Genomic DNA, 19,247 nt, shown 5'->3' with positions numbered 1-19,247 from the left:
CGAGGCCGGGGTCCGAGGGCCCCGGGGAGGGGCGGGCGGGGTTGTTGCCGAGCCGGCTGGAGCCACCCGGAGTCTCGGGCCAGGTTCGGGGGTCCCTCTCCCGGGGCGGGGCACCGTGGGGGCGACCTTCCCCGCTTCTAGTCATCGAGCGCGTCCACGCCCTCCAGAGCCCAACCGCTGGAGGACCCTCGGCGCCGTTCTCGGGTGGCGGGACGTGGGGGCGCCCACGGCCGATGGGAGGGGAAAGTTTTGGGTCGGGGATCCTCCGGGTCCGACGGGAGCGGGTTCGGGGAGCGGGTTGGCGGTCGTGCCCGTGTCCTGGGCGTCGGGTCCGAAGTGGTCGGCGGGGTGTCTCCAAGGAGGAGGGCGCAGCTGGAGCGCACGCATTTTATGAAACTGAAAACGTGACCGATATAGCGAAAAACAACTGAGGAGCTGCCCGCCCGGAGCGGAGACCCCAGGACAGGCCGCCTGCCTGACGCCCAGCTCCCCGTCGCTGGCAGCGGCGCGTCTGTTGTCGGTTATTTCGTGGGATGCCCACTGCTGTCGTGTGGGGCTGAGAGACGCCTTTCAGCCGAAGACCGTGCCAGGGTACGAAGCGAGGTCGTGCGTCTGGGGGAGCAAAAGGGTTAACCGCCCCCCCCTACCATTTCACAGGCAGACCCCCAAGTTGAAGATGCCTCTGCTTTGGCTAAAGACCTTTTTGCGGACCGACCGAATCCTCAGAACCCTTTGGAACACGGGAGCGTTTTGGAAAAAGTCTTAATTACAGGCTGCGGGCGCAGCCGCCTGCCTGCCTGCGCGTCTCGGCCGCCTCCGAGGCTTCTGGTTCCTCCGGGCGCCTTCGAGACCCGGAGCCCGGCACAGGTGGGGCTGTGCGCGCCGGCCGGCGACGGCCACGCGGCCCCAGGGCGTTGGGCGACCTCGTTTGTCACAGGGAGACCGGGGCTCGCACGGTGGCTCGGAGTGGGTGTGTTGTTTGTGCTGCGAGGAGGCGCGGCGGCGAGCAGCCCGGTGTGGCAAACCGTCCGACGGCCGGGCGGCCTGTCCGCGGCTGTCGTGGGTGGTTCTGTCAGTGCCGGGCTCCCTGCGTCTCCGGAGCCGGAGAGCAGAACGGACGGGGCCGGGCTGTTTCTCTCGGTTAGAAACAGCGCCCGGCAGAAGTAACGCCCGCGGGAGCGTGGTCGGTAGGGTCACCGTCTGGGTGAGATAATCCAGTTTTCATCCGAACGTTTCACCTAAAATGTCACAGGGCGTGCTTGAGTGCGATAATGTTCTGTTGCAGAATGACATGCTTGTGGTTTTGTAATAAAAGATTTTGTAATAAAAAAGGGGGGCGTTATTTGTGCCGGACCCTGTGTTTAAGTGTTAGACCTTTGAGTCGCAGTAGCCAGCCGGCTTGGCAATATTTTTTTTGGTGGGGGGTATGTTATGAATGACTTTTAGTTCCGTTTATGCCTTTTTTTTGGTGATGGCTGACAAACATATGTATTTTTTAAATTTATTTTTCAATAACAGTTGGCATTCCGTATTTTATTAGTTTCAGGGGTACAACATCGCGGTTAGGCAGTTATTTAATTTACCAAGTGGTCCCCTGACACATGGAGTCCCCGCCTGGCACCATTCGTGGTTATTGCAATATTATGGACCGTCCTCCCTGCCGGCCGTTTTGTTTGGGAGGTGTCTCCGACTCTGAGTAAGGAAATGTAGAAGGCTGGAAGGTAAAAGTAGGTTTAAAGATTTAAAAAAAAAGAAGAAGAAGAAGCCGGTGTGCCCCCAGCAGTTTATAGACCTTGCGAATCCTAACAAAAGATGGTATTAAGTATCAAAAGTCTTCAGGCTTGCTTTGGGCAGTTAGTATCTCTTCTGGGAATAGAATCTTGAAATTCAAAAGAAGATTTCAAGCGTGAAGATGTGCCTCACACCATAATAGCAGGAAATTGGAAACAGCAGTGCCTAACGGGGGACTGGCGAGGTAAATTATGGGAAGTTTATTGGGTGAATTGTCTTACAGACATTACAAGCAAGCCGTTTTGTACATCATGGTCTAAACGATGTCAAAACCGGTGACACTGTGTTTTATTTTCTTAGTTTTTGTGTGTTCCAGGTTTCGGGAGTGATGTGTGTTACTGTCAAATTTGAACCAAAAAACAAAACGTGAAAATGTACCCCGCAGTGGGAAAGGGGTATGGTTATTTTAACGTGTGATTTAATCCCCCTCACCGGCACAGTCGATAATGAACAGAGTTATTGATCGTCTGCTAAGATGCCAGGCAGCGTGCTCGGTGCAGGAAAGCAATGTTTAACCTTTATCGACGTGGTTTGTTAAGATCTTTCTTCTTTGCGTTATGGAAGACACTTAAAAATACGCTCAGTAGTCTTAGAATAAGCATATTTTTGAACAAGTAAAAATCTTAGGGTTTTGAAATGTCATTATGTAGTGGTTATTGTGTACGTTTGGTGTGCTTATATTTCGCTCGTAATTGCTGGAGGTTTTGCAGTCCCCATACCTCTTTACATTTCTTTAGTTAAGTTGCTACCATTTATATTTCAAAATAAACTGCTTTGCTTAAAAATTCATGTTTTTAAAAATAAAGTCCAGCCCCTCCTTGGAAAGACAATAAAGTTATTTGCCAGCCAGTTGTACAGTGTAAGTTTGGGGGGGGCGGTATGTTTCAGAGTGTGGCACAAAACTCTACGTGGGGAAGTCAGTTTCAGCTTGTTTACAAGATGGGGCAGACAATCTCTTCAAACAGGACAGGCGTGAGAGATGATTTAAAAGTTCTTTTTTGCTAATGTGTTGGTTGCGTTAGAAGACGTAAAAATGATTTCTTCTTGCTGTTCCTATAATTTAATATTCACCCAGGGTATTATTATTTGTTCTGTCAATGCAAGATAAGGCGAGAGGGGGTGGTGATATGAATGGCTGGAAGGCGGTGCGAAGGAGGAAGTGGGGAGGGTGAGATTACAAGAGCACATTGTTACTTGGACTGTGTGCAGCCAGTTAAGGTATGGTTAATTCCTTTGGGGCTTTGTTGCCATTCAGTTTCTGTAAAACAGTTCTTGAGATGTGTGTCTACTTGGCAGGTGACTGGCTAGTTTGGCTCTTTGCCACCATCTTAATGCTGCGTTTGGGAATCTGTCCGACTGATGTTGCTGAATGGATTGTCTGGGGCAGATGGAGGGAATAGCTTTGCTGGCTTTCCTCTCATTTCTGCCTCCCTCCCCGCCTCCCCAACCCACGCGGTGGAGATGAGGATTAAGTCCGTGTTTCACGTGAAAAAGATGCTCAGCCTCACTCAATAGAATACATATAAATTACTGCAAGGTTGGGATCCCGGGTTTCACCTGCCAGGCAGGCGATAACCCCCACCTTTGAAACCATCTGTTGGTGATGAGAGTGTAAATTAGTCACAGCTCTTAAAGGGGCAGCGCCAGCTTGTGTCCTTGTTGGCTCAGATCCACTGCTTGCCCTTTCTCTGCGGAGGGACTCGCCCAGCAGACCCTCGGGTCCGCTGACATGGGGTAGATTTGGCCAGTGGGAACCTCCATGGGAGATTGGACAGCAGGAGGAAGGGAGGAACCAGGGTCGTTGTCCTCTCTGTCTGCCTCAGTGGCTCTGCTGGGTCTCCTTTTGGCTCCACCCGTGCCTGTTGACCCGGCTCCTGAGCTTTGGAAATAGCGCCTCCCTTTGACTCTCTAAGTTAGAGGTGGTAGCACATCTCCCCTTGCTGTTGTGTGGGTTGTCTTACCACTTCCTGTTTGACTTCTCAGCATTTCCATCACGTGTGCAACCAAGTCCTCGCACGGAATTCCCTCTATTCCAGCTCTTTAGAGGAATTCTGTTTCTCTGGGTGGAGCCCATGTAAATACAGGGGCATCGGTCAGCAGCTTTTAAAAATCACAAGTGTATATAAATCCTTTCACCCAGCAATACCACATGTAGGAATTCAACCTGTGGGTCTGTGTTTGTGCACGTGTGAGATACCACAGGCACGAGATTATTCACTGCTTTGTTTGTAATAGTGAAAAACGGAAAACACCCCGAGTGCCCCTCAGCCGGAGACCCTTCAGCCCAATCTCGCTCTGCCCAGGTGGAGGTTGTAGGGAGGGACCAGGAGGCCCTTTACGCATCCGTATATTTAGAAAGCGCTCCAGAACGTTGACTAAGTTACGGAAGCAAAGTGCAGGGAAATGTGCATCGTGTGCTACCATTTCTCTTTAAAGGAAGTGCTTGCCTGTGCATGCAAATTCTCGGGAAGGCTAAACAAGGAAGTATGGGCTAGGGCAATCCATTTGGGAGGGAGATGGGGACTGGGCAGGTGGGGAATGTAGGTGCAAAGGAAACTTTCTGCTGTATGCCTTTATATATCAGTATTTTTTGAAATGAAAAAAGTTGAAGTCTGGCTTTATTTTTTCCAAAATGGGCAAGCAGTTTCACAGAACAGTAGTATGCTGGTAAGGAAACACCCTTTTTGAGAGAATTTTTATCTGTTAAAAATAATACCATTAATACAAAGTGTAGAAAGGTATAAAATACATCACCTGTGCATAGGAAATGAATAACCACCGTTCTTTTGAGTGTTTAACAGGTGGCATGGCAGGTGCGTGCTTAGAATACATTCTTTTCGAGGTATTTATTTATTCAGCAAGTATTGATCGCGTCCCTACCAAATGCCGGGTCCCGTGCCTGGCACAAGGGTGAATTGTGAATAAGGCACGTGAGCATCCTGTGTTTGTGGAGCTTATGTTTAGATGGGAGACCGAAAAGGAAACCAGATATGTAAATTAATCGTGAACCTTGCAAAGCGTGTTGAAGGAAATCTACGGGCAGAGGGGAAGAGTGGGTGAGGGTGGGTGGGGCGAGGGGCAGGAGAAGTGTGGGCACTGCCAGGTGGCCAGGGAAGGCCAGCTGGAGGACAAGTCTTTCAGATCCAGCTGGAAGGGGTACAGTGGACTGGGAAGAGGGATAGTCACTGGGCTGGAAGGAGCTGAGTGTGGCCCGAGCAGAGAACACAGGTGGGGAGAGAGGCCTGGGGCCGGATCAGGTGGTTTCAGTGGGTAAGGAATTCGCATTTCGTTCTAAGGAAGGATCTTAAACAGGGAAATGACATTTGATTTACCTTTCAATAATTTTAGCTAATATTTACATAATGCTCTCTGTGTTGGGTTCTGTCCTGTGTGCTTTATATAGTTGAAGCTGTTTACTCTTCAAAGTAACTCTATTATGTACTTAATATTGTCACTGTTTACAGATGCAAATAGAAAACGGAGGCATAGGGAAGCTAAGTAACTTGTTTCAAACTTTATAGGTAATAGGTGGGAGAGCCGAGGTTTGAACCCACGCGTTTGGGCTCCCAAGGCCGTGTTCTTAACCACTGCACACCCTGCCTTTTTAAGAAGAGTATTATTGGCTACGGAGTGGAAAGTGGATTGGAGGAGGGGAACGAGGGGACGTGTGGACACCAATGAGGAAGCTCTTTGGGGGGTTCAGGTGAGAGTTACAGACTCTGTTTACTTCTTGGGACCGATGTAGCGTTTCATTTAATTACCTCGTCCTGTGTTGGACTTTTGTGTTGGTTACGCATTGTTACAAACAACAAGGTGAACTCCTCCAGCTTGTTTCCTTTTACAGCCAGGGCCCTGTGAAAGTTTGTGCATCTCTGGAATCGACTCTGGGATATGGTTTGCTTTCGGTTTCCCTGGACACTGATGGATCGCCTTCTTCCTAGGAGCGTTCTAATCAACTCTTGGCGCTTGTCTCTGGAATGAGAAATGTTGCATTGTTTTAATTTGCATTGCTGCACACGTGATGAGATGTATTTTTGGAGACTCGAAGGGACCCAACAGCTTGGAGGTTAGAGGTGAAGGAGCTGTAGGACTCAAAGATGACTTCTAGGTTTCTGGTTGTGTAGCAAAGTGGGAGATGCTGCTGGTTGGTGATTCTAGGAGAAAATCATTCAGAGGGTGCTTTTTTTTTTTTGGTCAAGAATGTCATTATTTTGCCCTCACTTTTGGAGGATATTTTCACTGGGTATACAATTGTAGATTACCAAGTTCATTTCTTGTGGTGCTTTGACATGTCATTTCTTTGCCTTCTGGCTTCCGTTGCTCCTGTTGAAAAAGCAACCGTGTGTCTCGTTCTTCTGAAGGTATTGTGTCTTTGGCTGCTTTGAAGAGTTTTCTCCCTGCCTTTGGTTTTCAGTCGCATTACTGTGATGTGTCCTGACATGGTTTTCTTTGAGTCTGCCCTGCTTGGGATGGGTGGGGATGGTTCTTTTTGGTAGTGCCGTGGCAAGACTCGATCTTACATTCGGCTTGGAGCGTTGTTGGACTTCACCTGCATTCATTACCTTGGCCGCGTTCCTTATCTCTTCTCCTTCCTGGACTCTACCTTTCTATCACGTCCTGTGTGTCTGTCAGACTCCCTTCTGTCTCCATCACTCCTTCCTTCACTCCATGCATTTTCTTCTGACCTGTGTTCCAGTGTATTGATTCTTTCTTCAGCTCTGTCTGATCTGCAGTGAAATCTATTGGTGGAGTTTTTAATTTCAGTTACTGTCTTTTTCAGTTTTCTTGATTCTTTTTTTTTTAAAAAAATTCTCTCCCGAGGATATGCTTACTGATTTGAGAGACAGGGAGCAAGAGAGGGAGGGAAACATCAATGTGAGGAACATTGATTGGTTGCCTCTCGTATGCGCCCCAACTTGGGACTGGACCTACAACCTGAGCGTGTGTGCCCTGGCTGGGAATCGAACCCACGACCCTTCAGTTTACGGGACAGCACTTCAGCCAAGTGAGCCACACTGGCCAGGGCGATTCCCTTGTTTTTTTTTTTGTTTTTTTTTTTTAGATTCCAACTTTCCGCTGGAAATTCTCATCTTGTCAACTAATGTGTTACATTAATCACAGTTGTTGTAAAATCTGTCTGATATTTGCATATCCTGTGAGTATATCCTGTTGTTCCTTTCACCCCCGGTTTTCAGGCGTGTTATCTCGACTCTAGGTCACTGTTGAGCTTTAAGTAAGTTGCACACAACGTGTGTGAGAAATTGTAGAGAGAATTTGAGACTCTGGCCGCCTTCCTCGAGAGAGGCTTCGGGCAGGCAGTTAAGGTAGGGAAATAGCACTTCTGAATCGCGAGGGCTGGTCTACCCTTCTCCTAGGGTCTAGCTCTTTGGGGGTCCTAGCTCGAAGCCAGGGCGTTACTGGAGCCTCTTCCGCTTGGCAGCCCCATGACTCTGAATTTTTGTCCCCCCCGCCCCCTTGGACTGCTGGAGATTCTGCGGGCCTTCTCAGATTCTCGCCCACTTGTTTCTGCTTAGCTTTTTGACCTCCCAGCTTCTGCTGTGAATGGGCAAATGTGTCAGGGAGAAAAGTGGCTCAGATTATGGGGCTCGCCTCCTTCAGACCCTCTTTGCTTATAATTTGTTCAGCTTTTTAAGTTGTTCTTGGCAGGAGGACTGCTCTGCAACAAACCCGTCTGCTTTTACTAGGCGTGGACCCTCAGGAGTTGTTTTGGTGTTGAAGACTGGGCTTGTTCGTGAGCAGTCCTGTGCAGATAGGAGGAGGCTGCTGCTGCGTGTACGTCTCCCGCCTAGAAGGCCGGTCTGGGGAGGGGACACACATTGGGGAGACTGTAATTCCTGGGGATGGGGAAATGAGACACTGAGGGGAGAGAGCTGAGAGCCAGGGGAGACATCCCAGGACAAAGGACAGCCCAGGGAAGGAGGCAGAGAAACGGCCGCCAGTGAGTCAGGGTTGCCTTGACATGCGCGTGGTCTTGCGGCCGATCAGGGAGGAGGCGCGTTTTGAGAAAAGAGGGTGGCCGGCGGTGTCGGATGCCCTTTGGAGGTGGACACAGATGGGGACAGAGAGTGTCTCCTGGATGCGGTGATTTCATTAAGACCCCAGGTCGGTTAAAGGTAGAGAGCTAGGTGGACTGCGGTGGGCTAAGGAGCGCATGGCGGGAGGTGGCCCTGGCTGAGCGAAACGCCTGGGTCGAGGGCCTTCCCTGTAAGTTTGTTGTGAGACTGGGGGCCAGAGTAGTGGGGACTTGGTGGGGAAAAGGAACCCAACCATTTTTCAGTAAATCGTGTGCACAGAGGACCAGCACTTCATCTCGGGGGTCAGAAAATAGGAACATTGTTTGCGCCCACACACTCAGTCTAAATAACTTCAGGAGGGAGAGCATAGTTTTAAGACGTTATTGGCAGGGTCTTTAGGAAGCAGGTTGATCAATTTATAATCTAGGACTATGGAAGCTTTTGAAGAAAAATGAAAAAAAAACAGGTTTTATCAAAGTATCCTAAAAGCTGCTTAAAATACAATAAATATTTTGAAGTTGGGGGAAAATAGTAAGTCACTTAAATGAGAGTAGAACATTCATGAATCTCTGTCCTGATTTTTGAAGTTAAACTTATGTAAACCTTTTAGAGGTAACGTCAGGGCCCCAATGGACAGAACAGAAGAGACATGAGATTCTGTAGGGCCTTACAGTTTGGAGACAATTCAGCCAGCATTTATATATTTGTATTTATATATATCTATATCTTTCAGCATTCTGTAAATATTAGAAAAGACTCACCTGAGTCAACTTAGTTGGCTAAGAAGACCTTGTAATTCACTGTCACAGAGCAAATTGACTTTGAGCTGGCTTCATTTTCAGTAAGTCACCGGGAGCCCTGTTCAAACAAGAGAAAATAAATTCCTATCCGGAACTCTAGGCAGAGCTATTTTTAATTACTGTCCTCTTCTTTCTGAAAAACTTGCTCCTATAATTAATCTATAAAAACAGCAGGTTGCTATGAAACTGGACATTTGCATGATGATTGAAGAGTATTTCCCAATATCTAGGTAATTAGCGATTTTTTTTTTTTTTCAGTTTTTATCCAGATGTTTGGCAGCGAGCAGATGCGGCCCTACTGCAGTTTTCAGATGCACTTTCATGGGAACATGTAACATTCTCCGTTTATTTTGGACGGCGGAGTTTCCTCTCTGTGCGGGCAGATACATATGAGGCACTTGCTCTTCGAGTGGAGTTTGTGGCCCCCTGAGAATTCTCTGCAGAAGGAAATGGGTTGACCTATTTGGTTGCTATGAAGTAAAAACAGTCTTGTTTTCATTTTTCAGTGAACATCTGGATTGCATTTATTATTTTACATTTTGGAGGTTCTTTAAAGCCAAAATTTGATAATGCGAGGGTGCATGAAAGCAGTAACAACTTAGCTATTTCTGTAATTGAATTAAGTGCGAGGGCGGCTGAAAGATTTTTTAAAATGTTAATTTTTTTTCCTTTTGGATAAAATGTAACTTTTAAATAACAACCCTTGATTTTAAGCCATAACATGGGACATAGATATTTTGGGGGGGGGGCAGGATTAAGCAGCCGGCTTACCTCCTGTAGCCCGTGGCAGTGCGTTGGACGGCGACTGTCACCGCTGCATTGGACTCTTGACACTCACAGGTCCCCTACACAAATCCGTCCCCCCATCTTCCTTGTAAAGCACCCTCCTTTGTTCGGATGTCTGCTGATAGGGAAGGGGCCCTTACCCCCACAAGGAGGGAATCTGAAATGGTGTAAGCCAGGCGAGGCTTTCCCCTTTTTCTTACCTCCAGTTTGCAGGAGCGATGCGTAACCCTGGTCTGGCCAGTGAGTGGCGAAGGGCAGTGTGCAGGGGTATTTCTTGGATAGGTGTCTTCCTCCTCAGGAAAATAAGCGAGGGAGAAACGGTTCCTTTTTTATGATGGACCCTGTCAGGCCTAGTTGGGTAGCCGGTTTGTCCCTGGGTTTGCAGGCTGAGGACAACCAGCTGGATCCTTGACCACGTGTTGAGTTGCTGAATTTCACCCACCCGGGAGCCTCCCCGTCTCCACACTTCCTGTTGTTCTGGACAGTAAATACCTTCTTGTTTACTTGGCGGGTAGAGGCTCGAGTCTTGCCCAACAATGGCTGTGGCCACAGCAGGTTTCGTCCTTATTAGCTCCCTGAGGGTCCCATCGCCTTCCAGTGCAAAGAGAAAGCCTCTCTTCCCTTCCCTGCGTGTTCGTTAAACGGACAGGGACGGGCACACGTAGGTGTACAGTTGTTCGGATGGAAAACACAGGTTATGATTAGTACAACAGTTTTATTAACTCAAAAGGCTGTACCGTTGGCCTAGTGCACTTAAGCACAGTCAGCCTCACAAGTGCTCAAACTGCCGGCCTTGGTTGTTTACACACACTTGTCTGTGAGAATCGATGAACAAACCTGAACTGCAGGGACCTGCCTGGGTCAGCCCTGCTGCTCCCGAAGGTGGTTGGGTTCAAACCTACTTTTGCCCACCCCTGTGTATGTATCACTTTAAGAACTGAGTTAGGTTATATTTCCTTTCTGAGTTAACACAAAATATTGTTTAGAATGCAGTCGTTGAAAGTGGCTGACGTTGGCCTTTTAATATTCTGTTAGAAGACAGGACTTCCTTTCTGTTTTTAGCAGAGAGGAAAAAAAATGATAGAGAACGTGGTTCCCCACACCCCACCCCCGCCCCAGCTTCGGTAATTAGATTAAAATTTTTTGAATTGAGACAGAAATGAATCCACTTTTGTTTGTGTCGGAGTATGGGAAAACTGGGCGATGTCAGTGACTTCCCACTGTGTGGCCCGTTCACACGCTGAGGCCGCGTCTCCCAAGTGTGGGAGAGCAGTATCTGACCGCACTCCTGAGAGCAGGGAATATCTGGAGGATGAACTGATGCCTTTCATTGGCTTATGTCAAAAGAATCCTGACATTGGAGGAATGTTCTACAATGTTGCATTTCCTCGGGAATCCCAGCGGGTCTTCTGTGGATTCCCCAAAGTAATGTTTCTAAAACCTACCTTTTTCAGTCAGGAGGGCGGGGAAGCTGTGGACTAGTCAGGCGGTTACCATGACGTTTTTATTTTCACAAAGGCAGCTCAGACGCCTTCTCCCCTCCTCCCTGTGGTCGGACTGGTCCTTACTCCAGATCTCGCTCATTAGAGACCTCCTCTCCTGCGCTCCCGTGGCAGCAGGCGGAGGGAGCGGGGTCCAAGTGCGTGAGCGTCCCACACTCGTTTGGCACCCTCGCGCTTCTGCCTCGCAGATGCCCAGTCGTTTGGCTGGACACGCAGAACATGACTAATTTTCTTAAAATCTGGAAGGAACATAAGCAGACATTTCCCCGGGGTTCTGCTGCTATTCCCGCGTGCTTAGACCTTGGGTTTTAGGATTTAAGCATCCCTGTTTGTTACCTTCCTCGCTGCCTCCACCCTTCCCCTCCATTGTAGCCGAGTCTGGGGCCCTGCCTCCCTGCCTGTCTTGCCCACCAGTGAGTTCCTGTCAAAGAGCAGTCTGTCCTGCTCTTGGAGGGAGTAAAGACTCTTCCAGAAGGGTTCCGGCTCATTCTACCTTAGACATTTTATTTCCCTTTTCAATTTTATCTTTGAGGAGTTGAGGCAGCGTAGAAAAAAGACATGCACTCTTGAGAGAAAACAGTGCATCCTGGCCGTTATGGCCACCTGGAGAGTGGGTGCAGGTCTGCCCGGGGTGCTGAGGCTGGAGTCCTCCCTTGGCCCACTGCCTGAGTCAGGGATGGGTTGCCAGCTGCCGACTGTCTTCCTTTGGAGGGAACATCTAGATGTTTGTTTTCTAATCACTTTGGCTTGGTTTTAGCAATCAAGAAACAGTGAGGGAGGCTGGCCCTGGCTGGTGTGGCTCAGTGGATTGAGCACTGGCCTGGGAACCAAAGGGTGGCCAGTTTAATTCCCAGTCACAGCACATGCCTGGGTTATGGGCCAGGTCCCCAGTAGGGGGCATGTGAGAGGCAGCCACACACTGATGTTTCTCTCCTCTTTCTCCCTCCTTTCCCCTCTCTAAAAAACAAATAAATAAAATCTTAAAAAAAAAAAACAAACCCAGTGAGGCATATCAGGGACAGATTTGGCAGGAGAGCTATTTCCTTAATTAAAGTTGTAAAGTTACCGACAGTCAAGAGCAGTCCGAGCTTCACTGGCTAAACAGATGAACAGGCCAAGCTTGGGGTGGCGATCCTAACCTGAGCATCTTCCCAAAAACTAGAAAGGGGAGCCTGCCTTTTAGTACAAGGCTGTTAATTTTATGAGACTGTTTCAGCCTGTTTTATTGAAGCTCCTTTTTCCTGGTGTCTCTAGACACGCCCTCCCTCCCTGCAGAGAATGTCTGCCACTTTCATTCATTCACTGGAATCTGGACTTGGGTCCTACCAGCCGTTCGGGGCCGCAGCTTCTCCCGGTCATGCCAGAGACAACCACGAAGCTGTTCCTTCCCAGACAGCCTTCATCCTGTGGGAGTGGAGGGGCCCCTAACTCCTGGTGGTTTCTGGGAATACGGGCTTCAGAACTTCTGCCTGCTTGTTGTATCAGGTCAGCCATTGAAGGATATTTCAGATGACCGCCCCCCGCGCCCCCAGTCCAGCTTGCCCAGTCAGTCAGCTGTCATGTTCGTGCTTGGTTCTGAGAATTTGTGTCTCTGCTCTCTGTTTACTTACTTCAGATTGTTTAAGCCTCTGAGCTGACTGTTGCTTGTTGTTGACATATTTCTAAGTAAATACGTGCATCTCTGGGCATTTCCAGCCTTGAGGCCTTGTGTGAGCTGCCGGATCGCCTTGTGTGTAGCGTGGACGTTAACAAACCCAGTGAAGTTACAGAAGGGAGGATTTACTAAAAGTCCCAAACGATTAGTAGGCGTTCAAAACCGCCGCCGTCATGTTAAGCCCCTGGGACACGTTTTTACACTAACTGGAGTGACTGGGAAGAATTGTGTGTATTTGGGTTTAGGGAGAATTGGTGATCGGCAGTGTATCTTCCCCCGCCCAACTTTGTATCGCGAAAGTTTTCGCATCTACAGAAGAGTTGAAAGTGTAGGGTAATGAGTACCTGGGTATCTTTCACCTGAATTCATTTTGCCACCTTTGCTGTATCTCCAGTACATACTCTGATTTTTTTTTCCTGAAGCATTTAAAAGTAAGTTCTATACATCGTAACAGTTTATCCATAAATACTGTATTTGGCTGTGCATGATGCGTACTTTTTTGCCCAAATTTTTGAGAGAAAAATAAAGACGTGCGTTATACATGGGCAACCCTAAAACATGAGCGCACATTATACACGGCGAAACACGGTACCTAACGTTCCTCCCCTAAGGACGTTGTCCTTCTAAGCGCAGCCATGACCGTGCCTGAGACGATGAACGGGGATTCGTAGTATCGCTCACACGCAGTCCACACTCCACTCTCCCCAGGTGCTCCCAGAACGCCTCCCATAGCTCGTGCTTACGTAGCTGGTCTCTAATCAGTTTACACATTGTATGTAGTTATGTCCCCTAGGTCTTAGAAAAAAAAATTTTTATGGTGACAGTGACGTTTTTTGGAGAGTCTCCAGGCTAGTTCCCCAATATGATTTGCATCCTAGAGTCTAGATTTCCATGTAAAAAAAAAAAAAAAAAAAAGGAGAGAGAAGGGCTCTGTTTATTTTAATGTCGTTTTGAATTTTTGTACATAGGTTAAAATCATCCACTTGACTCAAGGTCAAAGTCGCATTCATTTTTCTTGTTCTTTGGTAAACGTGGAGGAGATCGGTCACCAGGAGTTACTAAGTGGCTCAGACGTCATGGGGATGCGTGCGTGGGGGAACCTGGAACAGATGCACCCAGCGGTTTGTTAGTCCTACCCCATATGGAGGTGATTAGTTATCTGGCTTAATGCAGTAAGGGTTTCATTTTAATATTTGGCCCCAGCTTTATAAAGAAATGAGCTTGAGAAGTGGAAAATGTAGGACGACAAACTACATTTACATAAAACAAAAGAGATACTTTTGCTGCCAGATCCTTGGAAGAACAAAAAACCCTCAATCTCCCAGGAACGAGTCTTTCTGTTTCTTCCCTCACTCAGCGCTTTCCCACTGGCCCCAAACATTTCTCAACTGTAGCTGCAGCCGAGTCTGTACAGGATCCAGCTGTAACTTTTCTGTTGTTGCCAGTGTATCCGGTGATGGTCGCAGCAAACTCATTGTATGAAAATTCAATAGAGGAAAGGGCAGGGTGGGAAGAAAATGACACCCGGTAAAAGTATTCAAGGAACAGCAGCAGGAGGCTCCCTTTCAGGAGACTGAAGGAGACTCCCTTCCCGCCCTGAAGCACTCGGTTTGTTTGTGACTTGTCTGGTGGGTGTTCTGGTTTTTCCCTTTTAATCATACTGTGTACAGAACCAGGGAACCAGAGAATCTGTGTGAGGTTGATGTATTGTTTCCAGTGGGAAGCAGAAAATAGCAACTGTGAGAGCCAAACCCTCCTAACGTCGGACCCGCCTCAATTTGCTCGCACTCGGGTGGAGGTGGCCGCCAGCCGTGGGCGGAGCCGAGTTCTCTTGGGGGGGGGGGGAGCGGTTCTGTTCAGTGGCACTCACGTTCACGCATCTACCGGAGAGCAGATAACGAGCAGAATCAGCGTGTCCCTCACGCTGAATTTCGGAGCTGTGGTCCGCTTCCACGGTGGCTCTAAAAGCTTTGCGCCTTTGATCAGCTCTGGGTCACCGGGACCCAGAACGCATCATCGCCCTGTAGCTGAAGATGGAGTGTGCCCGCCTGTCAAAGTCGTGTCTGCGACAAATGTCATTATCACGAGACCAGTGATTTTCACATTCTGCGCGTCTCGAACGTTTTGTTTTTTGTGTTTTCTGCTGAGGAGGTCAGGTCTCTCAGATTCCTCCTAATTGCAGCCAGACATCCTGTCGGGGGCCACTCGAGACCAGGGCTGCCTGTTCTGCTGAGACCCTTCCAGTCGTTCTTCTGAGATGGCAGGGTTCCTTGAAGTCCCAGCTCTATTTTTAGATGATCTCCCTACGTTTCTGGGCTTCACGGCCTCCCTAGTGACTACACTTACTGTTCACCCCCAAATCCTGCTGGATGTCTTAAGGATGTTAACTTTATAGGAAGAATAAGCCAGTGCCACTCGAGGGGCTATAATACCCAAGGACCACTGAACCGCTGCTCCGTGGGCGGTTGCTGGGAGCGTCCTAGCCCGTGCCCTCCAAGGCCGGGCCAGTCTCCTGGGCTCTCACAAGTTCCTATCTTCTGCCTCCCACCGCAGGAAACGTTTTAGAACCCTTCCAGAAACTTTGTACGTGTCTCCTCTGCGCTCTCCTGCCCCATTTTTACTCAGATTTTTTTTTTTTAATTTAGAAGTATTCTGGTAGCTTCTTCGATTTGTACATGATGGGTTTGCTGCTCTGCTTAGAATTAGAGACCCTCCCGTCTTGAACAGTTGTTGGATCCGTGGTTGTCCAGGAGCGAGGGGTTGTGAACCTTGATCTGATTTGGTAATAAGGTTCCTATTCCTTTTTTTTTTTTTTTTTTTTTTAAGAATTGAACTGACATGCACAGGGCATAATAGGCACCCCTTGAAAATTCGGTGGTTTTTACTATGTTCATGTATTAATAGTTGTGCAACCATGGCCGCCGGCTAATTTTAGAACACTTTCATCACCTCGGAAAGAAACGCTGTCCTCGTTAGCAGTCACTCTCCCAGCCCCTGGCAGCCGCTAGTGTGCGTTCTGTCTCTGGGGATTTGCCTGTTCTGAACAGTTCGTGGAAATGGAGTCATTGAATGTGTGGCCTTCCGTGCCTGGTTTCTTTCCCTGGGCAGGCCCGTCCGTGTTGCAGCCTGATTCACTTTCCCAGGCTCACCCACGTTGGAGCACGGGCGAGGAGAAAGCACTCGAATACCCACACTTGCCCTGTGAGTGGGGTTGAGACTGGGATCGGTTTCCGCGGTTGAGAGAGTTTACTCACCTCTGTCACAGGGTTGAACTTGGCGGTTGTGTGCTGTCGTCGTCGTCGTCGCCTTTTTTTGGTAGCCGCTCGAAATAGCACACACTCATTATTCCACCGTTTCTGGGCTCAGGAATCAGGTGCAGATCACCTAGGTCCTCTGCTGGGGGTCTCACGGGGTGGCCAGCTCACCCGCTCTGTGCAGTTCTTCCCTGAGCTCAGGCGCTGCTGGCGGAATCCTCCCCTTGCCGTTGTGGGGCTGCCGTCAAGCCTTTCATGTGGCTGTTGGATGGGAGTCACACTCCGTTTCTGGAGGATGCCCCTAGGTCCCAGCCATGAGGCCCTCATTTATGGCCTCCCAGGAGACTATGGTCTCCAGGTTGAGACCCTGAGCGAGGGTGGGCTTGCTTGCTCCTGTGCTGCCACAGTATCCGGGAGCAGCTGATCTGGGGTTGGGGGGCGCAGAGGACGTGTGAGCCTCCGCAGGCTAAAAACGGGGGTAGGGGGTTGTCCTCCCTGAGGCAGCAGGCAGCTGTCCCCCACCCGTCTCTCCGGAGCAGAAGCCGCCCCAGACAGGATCTCCTGAAGACACTAGATCATGGAGCTGACACGGTAGAGTCCTACCGAGAAGCAGACCTGCAGGAATGACTCCCCGGAAGCTGGACCACCCCTGAGTGGATGATGCGAGCCGTGCACCAGACCTCCAGCTTACAAGTGCAGCTGGAACCCACCAAACTTAGTGAGTGCCCTGAGGAGAGCCAGCCGTGTGGTTGTGGGGGGAAAACAGGTGAGACACTGAGTCATGAACCATGGGCCCAGGGTGAAGGAAATACCAGGGGTGGGGCGTCCGTGTTTGGTAACGAAAGAAAAGAGCGACGTGTCCCTGTAAAATAAGGGGTGGGGGCGCAGTTTCTGAGGCAGAGGAAAAGCGTAGTTTTGAAAAAGCGTATAGAAATGAGATAAATTTCAGCTTGAATCTGCTTTGTGCTGTTTATAACAAAATTCAAGAAGCACTTGGAAATAAGGGATTGAAAGATGAGTTAGGTCAATGGGCTATCCTGAAAACTAGTTGGTTGAGAGGCAGATAAGGTGAATGAACAAAGAAACTGTAAAAATACTAATTGTATCTGCAGAGTTTTAAACTCCATTAGCAAAAATTACAATGTAGAAAGTTCAATTAGTCTTGTGATCTAAATAAGTGTTGTTCCTGAGGAAGCTTCCAAAACAAATAGAATAGAAACAATAATAGATAACAATGGGGAGAAAAGTATCTTTGAGCTGGAAAGAAAACCAAACAAAAACCATCCTACCCACCGCCTCCACATGATGAAAGTGCTCACTCTGGGGTCCATGCAGCTGGTGGAAAGAACAACTGTGAGCTGCTGAAATTTTCAAATCTCAAGAATAAAGAAGGTACCTACAAATAGCCATGGGGGGGGCGGGGCGGGGAGGCTGCTGTTTACAAACAAGGGAAAATCAGGATGGCTTTATTTAGACTTTCCTACAACATTGCCAGAAGGTAGTAGAGCTGAGGCAGAGAGTTTTGAGGGGAGAAGGTTTTAACCAAGAATTAAATAATTGCACTGATCCTTCCTTGGTGGAGGCAGTAGAAGGCTGTTCTCTAAAGGGACGGGGAAGTCACATGCAGCACCCGGCCTTTGCACTCAGGAATTAGGTGAGCCGCTGTGGTTCCTTAGTCATTAAGGCCATTTGAGCTTTTTTCTGCAATTTGTACTTAAAATATTCCTGAAATGCCACCTGTGAATTTTTTTGGGGGGGAGGGAAACTTTTTCAAAGATGCATTCCAATCCATAAAAGGATGAGTTACAGTAACTCAGGAAGGGGGAAGTTAGGCTATAAAATAAAATCAATATTGAATTGAAATCCTATGAACATAAATTTAGGTCTGAACAACTATAAACTTGCCTACACATAACAATTCAAATGTTGTGGCTAATTCTTGACAGAGAAGATATGTAATGAAATGAACAAACCCCAGCTATTCAATGTCAGAGCTGCAACAATATGTGGGGCCCAGGTTCCGCTAATAGAAGCTGAGAAGGAGGTGGAGGTCAAGGGTGCAGGTCAGGAGAGAGGAGAGCCTTGCTGTTGTTCGCACTAAGGAGGATCGCTGCTGCTTTATTTTTGACATTGATAATTAGACAAGTATTGGTAGCAGTTTGGTTTTCATAAAACAACTTTGAGGTGATCGCTTGAGAAGTGAAGGCCGGGCACGGAGGTAGACAGCCAGGGACCTGCCTGGACCCGGCGCTCCCCACCCTGGGCCTTTGATGGTTCGCTTTTCCCGGGAACCCCAGTCCTGTGCAGCAGCCTGGGGGCGGGGGCGGACTGGGGGCCCGTGGGCAGCGTGACTGGGTATTTCTGTTAATACAAGCTGCCTGCGCCGCCCCTTCCCTCCTGCGTAGGCACACACAACGCTAGAACCTCTCCGCCCCATCCTGCTCCTGAGAAATGAGCCTCTTCATTTGATTCTTGTTTGGCCTTGCGGTGCTGGAATATGCAATTATAATGAAAATATAAATTCTTACCCCTGCTTTTGTTTCTGCCTTGCCTCTGTCATCATTTCCTGGAAGGCATTCCATATTGGACCGTAGAGCGTTTGCTCACCCTTTTTTTTGGTGGGGGGGAACAGCTGGGTAGCAGCCCATCGTGTGGGTGTGCCAGTTTACTTAGGCAGCACCTTCCTGGGGGACACTTGGGTTGTGGCCGATCTTTGGTGTCACGGTGCAGCGCATCGCCTTGTGCCTGTGCTGTCTTCTGCAAGTGTACCTGAGAAATATTCCCAAATGAGGTCCCCGAGCCACAAGGAAAATGGATTTGAAATGTTGGTGGACGTCACCAGACTTCCCTCCATGCCCGCTCACTAGTTTGAACTGCCCCCAGCCTTGTGGGAGACTGCCTGGGCCCCCCACAGCCGCATCAACAGCCAGTCCACTCTGGGCAGACACGCCCCAGTTTCTGCCAGCGGTGCGGGGTTCCTCTCTGCCGATCCATTCACTGTGTCTCTGTCCCGGGGGACTCGGTCCTCGGCAGTGCGGAGCTGTGGAGAGGAGATCGGGAAACTCCGAACTTGGAGCCTCCCTCCCTGGCGGTTTTCTAACGTCCTTGATTTCCAGAGATGAAGAGTGTGTGTGAATTAGCATCAAGAAGCTACCCAGCTGTTGTACCACTTGACTGGCATGTGGCATTTCCCTTTGCATTTCGGGGTGACAGCTGTCGAGTGGGTACCATGTACACGGAAGAACCTGTGCGGGGTTTCCGAGAAGTACAGAGCCACCCGAGACGAGGGGCTGCTCTCCAGCAGCTCCGTGGGCAGACAAGCGCATCCCTCGTGAGATGGGGAACTCGGGACACAGGCTGGGGACAGAGGCGGGCCCCCGGGCCAGGGAGGAGGGGGAGCCCTAGGGAGCAGTAGTTCCGCCTGC

At 49.1% G+C, this 19,247-nt stretch overlaps 2 protein-coding genes across 6 annotated transcripts in view; both read left to right on the top strand.

Annotated features, from left to right (window-relative positions):
- Positions 1–19,247, top strand: part of CYTH3 (cytohesin 3) — a 53,949-nt gene that overhangs the window by 335 nt on the left and 34,367 nt on the right. For 4 of the 5 annotated variants that reach the window (XM_045184931.2, XM_024576785.4, XM_024576784.3 and 1 more), the window contains exon 1: positions 16,468–16,540. The exons of the other annotated variant lie outside the window; for it this stretch is intronic. In XM_045184931.2, coding sequence (XP_045040866.2) covers positions 16,480–16,540 — 61 coding nt within the window. In that variant the 5' untranslated portion in view covers positions 16,468–16,479. Of the gene's footprint in view, positions 1–16,467; positions 16,541–19,247 lie in introns of those variants that run through there. 5 annotated transcript variants of the gene reach the window in all.
- Positions 1–19,247, top strand: part of SMIM10L3 (small integral membrane protein 10 like 3) — an 83,743-nt gene that overhangs the window by 47,739 nt on the left and 16,757 nt on the right. The window lies entirely within an intron of this gene.

Source organism: Desmodus rotundus, chromosome 6, assembly GCF_022682495.2.
Source record: "Desmodus rotundus isolate HL8 chromosome 6, HLdesRot8A.1, whole genome shotgun sequence".
Lineage (NCBI taxonomy): Eukaryota > Metazoa > Chordata > Mammalia > Chiroptera > Phyllostomidae > Desmodus > Desmodus rotundus.
This window is presented reverse-complemented; position numbering and strand designations above follow the sequence as displayed.